Raw genomic sequence first — 8,811 nt, 5'->3', positions numbered from 1 at the left:
AAAACTTTGACTCCAACAAAGAAATAGTCCATGTCTATCATTGGCAGGTTAAACTTTTTCTATTGCATTATTTTTGCTTTGAAGAAGATATCAATCTAGTATGTATATATATATATATATATATATAAAAGAAAATCCTCCCGACACATTATCTTTTTGGCTTTCATAAATATTCTTTCACGCTGCCAATAAACTATTTAAACGATCACGGGTTAGGAAAGCCCAAAAAAAAAAAAAAAAAAAAAATACACTTGTCATCATGAAACCATACATAAAATACATAAAGCGTTCACGCACGGTTAAGTGATGGAAAAGAAAGTAACTCAAATCTCAGTTACAAGGCATGGAAGAAGTAGCTAGCTAGAAAGTTTGAATGTCTTCTCTGTGCCACTCCTTAGCTTCTTCCTTCTCTTCTCTACCCATGAAATCCTTCATGTAATACTCAAATTTCTCTGCAATCTTCTCCGGCACCGACATCAACACACGAATCCCGTCCAAGTCTCCGGCGACCGGCAGGAAAAGACAATAAATCTCACTAGCTAAAGGACCCATATGCATAGGCTTCCCTTCGCCAAAATCCAAATCCTCTAAACCCAATTTCGCCCACTGAGATATCACTAAGCTCATCGATAAGTCCGGTTTCACACGTCTCTCTTCCAGATAATCTATCATGGACCTTACGTAATCTTCCGTTATAACTGCCTTAGCCTCTTGGACTAGCTTCACCCCGTGGCGAATATTCTTGTTTGAACCTACCAAGTCCTTCACTGTTGTCTCGGCGCATCCTAGCACGAACCCATTCCCGTAATATCCACTTGGGAGCTCTGGTTTCATCGTCATCCTCACGTTCACGGAAAATAGAAGCTTCACCTTCAGAGACTCCGGCAGGCTTAGCGACCTGATCCAAGATCGCCACGTGTGCGACGCTAACGCTTCGAAGGAGGTGCATTTTAGCGACGGCACACAGTGTCTTCTGAGGTTAAGTATATGAGAAGGTTTGAAGGTTAAGCTTACAGGGACGAGTGACTGGGATTTGAGCATCTGATCTAGGAAGTGAATCCCATTAATACCCTCATGATGAGGTGTGGTAGTGTTGGTGTATTCTGGGTGTGTGAAGGTTATCTTGGGAATGCTGCTTGGTTTCAAGACGTGGCGATCGTGAAATGGTGAGATGGGGAGGATATCATCAGACTTTGAAGTGAGGTGGGCCCAAGCTTTCAAAAATTGAGATGTACCGATACCATCACACAAGCAGTGATTGATTGCGGTGCATAGGATCATTCCTCCGCCATTAAGATGTGTCACCTGTCATTTAAGCCATAAAAGGTGGTTAAGAATTACGAAATCACATTTAACCTAATAAAGAGGGGATTCGAAATCGGTCCCGAATCGGCTCCAATTCTTGAAACCTTTTCAACCCGATTTTCACTCTAATTGAGCTTAAGTGTTATGGAAAAAATAGATCTTTACATATCCAACGATCAAATCATCAGATCTTCGTTACATGTTGCAAAATTGTCATGGTTGAAATAGTTTCTGGCTTTCACCAAAAAAAAAATAGTGTCTGTTGCAAGTTAGCACCGTTGTGTCTATCTTACTATCCTCTTTAAAATGACCTTTGCCCTCTCTTGTATGATGCCCGGCTCCATCCCACACCCTCGTTAGTGCCACAGGTGGGCCTATCCATCTCCCTTGTCTTATATATAGTTCTGGATTTCTTTATCCAAGTGAATGGAAAGTGGAGAGTATCATTTGACAAGCCCTTCCATGGAATTCAGATGTTCCATTCCTATCCACTTTTGGCTTTTAAGTCCCACCTGATGCTAAGTGTGAATAGAAACCACCACCAACATACCACATCAACAACCACCAGCCTCTAAAGTTATTGCAAGGTTATAGCTTATGTCAGTATGATATGGATTGGGACGTGTCACTCACGTATTTTAAGGATGGGTATCGGATCAATTATATTGGTATTGATGTGTTTTTTTTTTGGTGAGAATAGTAAAACATGAAAGCTACAAAGGCTACATTTAGTAGTCATTTTATTCTGGAAACAATGTTTTATATTAACTAAAATTCATTTTGAAACGAAACTCAAATGTTGAAATTATTTGTTTCTAATATTTTTTTTTTAAAACTTGATTTGTTTAAAAGAAACGGAATAACAATGGAAGATTCATTTTTTTGTTCCCGTAAAACCCAAAAAATATCAAAAATGATTTTTTGGATGATTACCAACACAACCTAAATCCAAAAAATTAAAAACAAAAGCAGACGAGGACTTAAAAATCCAGAAATTAAACAGTGGAAAAGAGGAGCAGAAATACCTGAATTACGAGAGGAGGGATATCCAAGAAGTTACGGGCGTCCACCTTATACAAGAGCTTCCGCCAAGACCTGTTTGGACGCATGGAAACTTCGAGAAATTCGTCAACTGTGAAATCCATGAAAGCTTCAGCAAACAGAGCACCTTCTCCATTACAATCAACCTCAAGTTTCCCTTCATCTTCTGCACTAGTTCTTAACCTTCCTGCTAAAGGATAGTAATGAACAAGAACCTTTGACAATGAAGATTTCAAGCTTTCTATGCTTACTGATTTCTTATAGAGATAGATATATTTAATGGAGAATCGCAGAAACTTCTGGTCATCGAGGTTGGAGAGATAAAGAGTACGACTGGGGGTTGGGTTCCCTGGGCGGACTAAGCTGGGCTCGTTTTTATAATAAGAGTCTGGGATTTCTGAAGATTCAAACATGGTTTCACCAGTTACCTAGTCTGGTTGCAGGCTTGTAGCGTAGCTCAGATACAGAGACAGAGACTGAGACTCAGAGAGAGGGAATGAGCAAGAGAAGGTGCACAAAGTGATTGAAATAGATGGTGGGTGAGGGGTCATTTTGTAAATACAATGGAACAATGGGTCACCCTCAGATCTCAAGTTAGATTTGCCAATGTACTTAGATTCCTGTTTCACTATTCTTATATAATTAGGGTTACAATAGGGTTGCCTTTTTTATAACCCAGCCCGACACTAAGTCCCTTTAGCTGGGGCCAGGTCCAGCCAGTCCCAAGTCAGGCAGTATAGAGCAGTACATTAATCAAGCACAATGGAATGATTTCATACATAGAAGGGTAGTGACATAATAATTTTATGTGGATAGAGAGAGAGAGAGAGAGAGAGAGAGAGAGAATGGTTAGCGTACCTTCCCTTAGGCGGATCCCTTACTTAAAAATAATAAAAGGGAAAAATGTTTATTGTTCGGGAGTGTGTTTTACGTCAGTACTCCCATGTGTTATCTATCTTCATCTCCTATGAAATGATATCTCTACTCCATATTAGGTGAGGAGAGAGATTAGGTCATGAGAATGTTCTCAGATAGAGAACACTTTCCCTAATAACAAATGTGGAAGGGTATTGCCAGATTGTGTGCCACCATGCCAACACGAAGGCTAATGAGAGCACTTGTGTGGCATCCAACAGGAATGAGATTTTTTATTAGGTAATTTACAGTGTCACCCCCTAGAGAATGCCACTATTAGAGAGACATTCCATGTATAATACCAAATTAATATCGGACCCCCTATTGCCAATCGTTGTTAAATGAGAAGTTACAATGACTGTTGTACCCTATTGATTGAGATTTAGGGTTTGGTTCATTAAAACCTGATCAGTCTAGATAGGTTTGGAATCGAAATATGGTTTTTTAGGGGGCATGTAAAGCTCCACACTCTCAATGCCATAGTTGCAAGCCATCCTGGAATATTTAACACCAAAACCCAACTTACAAAGACACACCAATTCCTTTCCAATGCAAGGATCAGAGGTGCTTTGAAGAAATAATAAACTTCATGGACAAAATAGGAACAATCAATAATCATCTCACTCAGAATAAAATTCTTCCATCCATAACATAAATACTTGCACAGTGATCCACCCAAACAAACCTATGGGAATCCTATGACGCAAATAACTAACTTAAAAACCCTGATCTTCAATTTAGGATTGAGTCTAATCTTCTGCATGAAATCAAGACTCTGCACACACATCGAGTGGTTATTCTATGCAGTGAGTGTGGCGGTGCAATGAGTATCAAATAGTCGAGAGCTTCCGGGCATGTGCCCCGAGGTTGTCTCAGTCATCCGATGTTCACCGCACCACTGCACTCACTGCAGAGGATATTTTCACATGCACACCTCCCACTTTATATCTATAGTTGTATATATTTCGTCCTCGATCCATAGCAGAGCATAAACCCGACAGATTCAATTGAGAAGGAGATAGAGTCTCGACTGTGACGCAAAATCTAGACCAACCATACTCTACTACCTCTAAAACAAGCCAAGGGTGATCAGCCCAATTGAATGAAGCATTTGGCAGAATCCCATGATGAAACACACTGAAACTCACTCTATATTTGGGTGTCTTGATGGTGAAAACCAGAGAAGCTATCCCAATCCTTGGACTCATTTGTCATGTGAAGGTTTCCAATCCTTGATCGGATGCTCCCTGATCGTTGCTGTTCATCCCCGCTTGTCATAGTTGTCGTTGCTCTTCATGGAAAGAGATCGTCGGTGCTCTGAAAACGTGAAGGATATGGGGATGAAGAATTTTAGAATGGGTCTTTTTCGTTTTAGAGTTGAGGACTTATTAGAGGGTATATTAGGTACTTCACCTTTTGCAAGAGCATTTTGGTATTTAAGAAAATATACAATAGCTGACATTAGCATATAAGGTATATTCCGTAATAACGATTGACAGCAAGGAGTCTGAGTATAATTTGGTATTATACAAAGGATGTCTCTCTAATAGTGTCATTTTCTAAGGGGTGACACTATAAATTACCTTTTTTATTTTATGAGAGTAGACCATCATTTTACCCTTTCTATATATGAGCACAGGTGCCACACAACCTTCTGTTTCCTTAACAAAAAAAAAAAAAAAACACTGATAACTAAAAGAGTGCCAATTAGAAGTTTTCTCTTTTGGCTGAAGCCACTTAGAAGTTGTTGTGGTTTAATTACGAGAAAAAACGAATCAAAGTTGATTGGTAAGAATGAATGATACATCATAATGGAAAAAGCTAGTTTTGAGTTGTTACCAATAAAAAATTATGAAGCCGACATGAGCATAGAATTGAAGAGTTTGAATTCTCTAATACTATACTAATCTACATATATGGTTAGAGGATGCCAAGTGTTTTTTTTTTTTTTTTTTTTCATAAATACCTTCTATGCGTTTTGAATAATAAACACTTGGTATACTGGTTCTGACCGAACATATAACATGTTTTGAAAGGAAAAATGATGGAGAGATGGGAAAAGAGGGACAAAGAAGAGAAAATATTCGCTGCTCATACAATCACTTAGTTATACGAATTAACATTTAACATCTGTCTTTTCTTCTATCATTATAAAGATAAAAAAATATATATTTAAAAACAAAAAGAACAAATGTTAGATGTTGTTTCATACGATCAAACAGTCGTCCGAGCAATTGATCCATTTTTGATAGAGAATATGATTAGACTCCATCTTTTCCATGATAATAGATGACCATAATCGTGGTGGATATCCTTGTCAAATTCTCGGGAAAATGGAATTCGAGAAATTGAAGTGATAAACTGCATTTTTGTTCAAGTAAGAAATCATTTTTTATTTTTTTTTCCTTTTATGAGTGGCAAGGTGGGTCACTCGCATTTCCTTTTCTAAGTGCTGATGACCACTGGACCCTCTACGAATAGGGAAGAATGGGACCCCAGATATCTCATTCTTTTTCCCGTAATATGCCTCAGAAACGAAACTAGGTGAAAGGAAACAAAAGGATATATTATGGGATCTGGGTATTTTAGATGGCTAAAATCTTCACATTTACCGATAATCGATGCAAAAGTGAGATGCTGGATGCCATCAAAATATTGGAGTTAGTCACCCACCAAATTTCAAATTCAAATTCAATTGGAATTATATGTTTTCTACATACTGAAATTTTTTTTCTCCCTACTTTAAGCTGCACATTTTATTATTTCTAGTTTTTTGCTGGATTTAAAATTTTTATTTTGCCACTTGGCCGATCGATAGAAATACTCCAACTCTCCACCTGTCATATATTCCATACATCACACTAGATAAATATCATATTCATGAAATACGATTCACTTAGATGCTTTGTGTGAAATGTAGGATGCGAGACTCCAAATTTGTGTGCTAAAGTCGTGGAGGGTTTGAGTCCTCTCACGACATAATATTGTGAATGCTCTTGAATGACCAATTCAATAGAGATCTCGGATCAATTGATATTGATATACCAAGTATCTGTTGATACGAATATTCTGACGATCCCACGATCGAGTCTTGCTGTTGGAATTGGAATAAGATCGGCAATGGATCAGATCTGGCGATCTTCTCTATCTAATGAATGGAAAGTCCGCTTTGAAATCATTCGCCTTGCATCCAGCCCTCAAGTATATGCTTCAACAGGAATCAAACAAGCTAACTTCACTTGGATTAAATTTTGGGATAATGTGTGGTCAACTACTTAGCATAATTGGTCAGTGTATAGTGCAATAGAGCTCTTGTACTTGGGAGGTTTCGAGTTTGAGATACCTGTTTATGTCCTCCATTAACGACCATTAACTTTTGTTGTAAAATGTTTTCCATGATGTCTAGCAAATAGGAATGGAAAAGGATTCTCGTAGAGAGGGTACTCTCTCTCTCTCTCTCTCTCTCTCTCTCTCTCCATGCGCAGGCGCAGACACACACATACGCAAATTGATATATCTAGCTTTATGTACAAAACCATTGTTTCATCGATTCTGATCATTGATATGCTCTCTATGTCGGTTGCTCAAAGAACCCTCACCCATAGGATATTAATGTTTATAGAAATGCACTATTACTGCTTACCATCACTTCAAGGATAATAAGCTAATAAAATGGATGCCCGGGCATTGAGAAGGAAGGACGCTTTCATAGGTGAAAGGCCATGGGGAGATACCGTCTGTGATCCATGGATCTTCGATCGGGAAACCGTATCCAAGCTTCGTGGCTAGTCTGCGCTCTTTGGACTTTTCAAACTTAACGAACTAAAACATCTGAGTAGCTAAAGGAAGGGAAATCAACCAAGACCCCATTAGTAGCTGCGAGCGAGAGCGGATTGGGGGTTTTCAGAAAAAGAAAGACGAAGCTTCGCTCCTAAGCAGTAAAATATTATAATGATGAGGATTATGTCCTAAGTAAAAGTAATTTTATCTAGGATAAGTGCTTTTTCTTATTGATGGATAGGCATTTATAAAAAGTATACTCCTTTCTCTTTATTTTCAGTCGTCTAACCTTTCGTACTAATCTATAATAAATGCACTTTTTTTATTGTATGATTTTAGCCTCTTAGAATCCACTTTGTCAAGAGGAATACCATGTTTGCTATTCTTACTCTCTTTCTTTAATTTACATGGAATCCAATTCTTGCCAAATCCATCTTAATGTTGCAAATTAGAGTTGAAGAGCACGGTTTGACTTTGGATTGTTGGGGATTCTTTAACATATTAAACATATGAATAACCCTATAGTGTTTAGAATACAAGAATCATCAACCAATCATAAAAGATTAATCATAGGTGTAGTCCCTAAACCAAGAACAATAAAGTATCCCATCTTAAAATACATAACCATATAGATTTACCATATCTATAATAATCAATGGGACAACCATGACATGAACCATAAATGGGAATAAAGAAGTACCTGTGTCCCATAAACATAGATCATGAACCTCTGTCCCATGTGGTTAAACATTACTCCCATGAAGATGACAATGAACTACGCAAGTGGAGTCCTTCTACTGAGATCTTATGCCGCCTCTTACTCTAGGGTTTCCTTTCTTTCTGTGCACTTGCTCTTGTGAGAAAGCCGTGCTCCCAAAACCAATAAGGCATTAAGTAAAGTCATGGCTGCAGGGACCGTCAGTATTCTATTTATAATAGAATCCCTAAAACCCTATATGCCATCATACCAAAAAAAAAAGAAAAAAAGGCAAACTTTTTCCTTCCTTCTCCCCAGTTGAGATGACCTCATGATTGAACTCTTGGGTTTATGAATTTAGTATTAGTTATCATCGATAATGATACATACACATATCGGCCACATCAGGTGGATTGGCACAATTTAAGCGATACATGTTTATTGGGCCATTTTTCGCAACGATGGATTCTCCCTAATACAAATCCTAACTACCCATTGCACAAACTGTCTTAGGTCTTAAACTTGAATCCCTAAACAGTTCCTTCTCTAGTGAAATCGCTGGAATCGTGAAAAATCTTAACATCTAATGGAATATTATCCTTGAGGTTAGCATGGGGAAGGGTACTCCAATGACATGGTCACATCATCACTAGTGGAGAAGATAATTTTCTACTCAAATTTAACCTAATAAACATAGATAGAAGAACCTTTCCAGTCTAGCGCAGAAAACATTCAGTCTGTCCAGGAAGCGATATGACAAAGCTGAAGGTGCTTCCCATGCATTTTCCTATTGGCCTCACGTGCTGATTTTACCTGCAGCGCCAGACCGGCAGAGTTCTACGGCCCAAAAAAAAAAAATATTCAGAACAGGGCAAGAGATCATCTACTAAATGGATTTAACTCCACACACTGGAAGAAAGAACTCTCGAAGCCCAAAACGAGGTCAAGAAGTAACCCATATAGCAATTTTATGGGCCGGCCCATTATTTTCTCTGGGACAGGAAAACAACAGAACAAAGATTTCTTGTTGGACAGAATAGCCCGACTGATATATGGCCAGGGCTGATTTCAGG

At 38.4% G+C, this 8,811-nt stretch overlaps 1 protein-coding gene across 1 annotated transcript; it reads right to left on the bottom strand.

Annotated features, from left to right (window-relative positions):
• Positions 1 to 237: 237 nt before the first annotated feature.
• LOC122074751 (alcohol acyltransferase 9-like) lies at positions 238 to 2,846 on the bottom strand. The gene is made up of 2 exons (XM_042639707.1): positions 2,331 to 2,846; positions 238 to 1,305 (listed from the first exon to the last, which is right to left on the bottom strand). The coding sequence occupies exons 1-2, from the start codon at positions 2,757 to 2,759 to the stop codon at positions 361 to 363; spliced, it is 1,374 nt and encodes a 457-aa protein (XP_042495641.1). The 5' UTR covers positions 2,760 to 2,846; the 3' UTR covers positions 238 to 360.
• Between the last annotated feature and the right edge of the window lie 5,965 nt (positions 2,847 to 8,811).

The sequence above is a fragment of the Macadamia integrifolia genome, chromosome 3, assembly GCF_013358625.1.
Source record: "Macadamia integrifolia cultivar HAES 741 chromosome 3, SCU_Mint_v3, whole genome shotgun sequence".
Lineage (NCBI taxonomy): Eukaryota > Viridiplantae > Streptophyta > Magnoliopsida > Proteales > Proteaceae > Macadamia > Macadamia integrifolia.
Note: the sequence above shows the minus strand (reverse complement) of the source record. Positions and strands in the feature narration are given on the sequence as shown.

Coding starts and splice junctions, on each gene's coding strand:
- LOC122074751 (XM_042639707.1), bottom strand. CDS start 2,759: ATGTTTGAATCTTCAGAAATCCCAGACTCTTATTATAAAAACGAGCCC. Junction 1,306..2,330: donor TCCCTCCTCTCGTAATTCAG/GTATTTCTGCTC, acceptor CTTAAATGACAG/GTGACACATCTTAATGGCGG.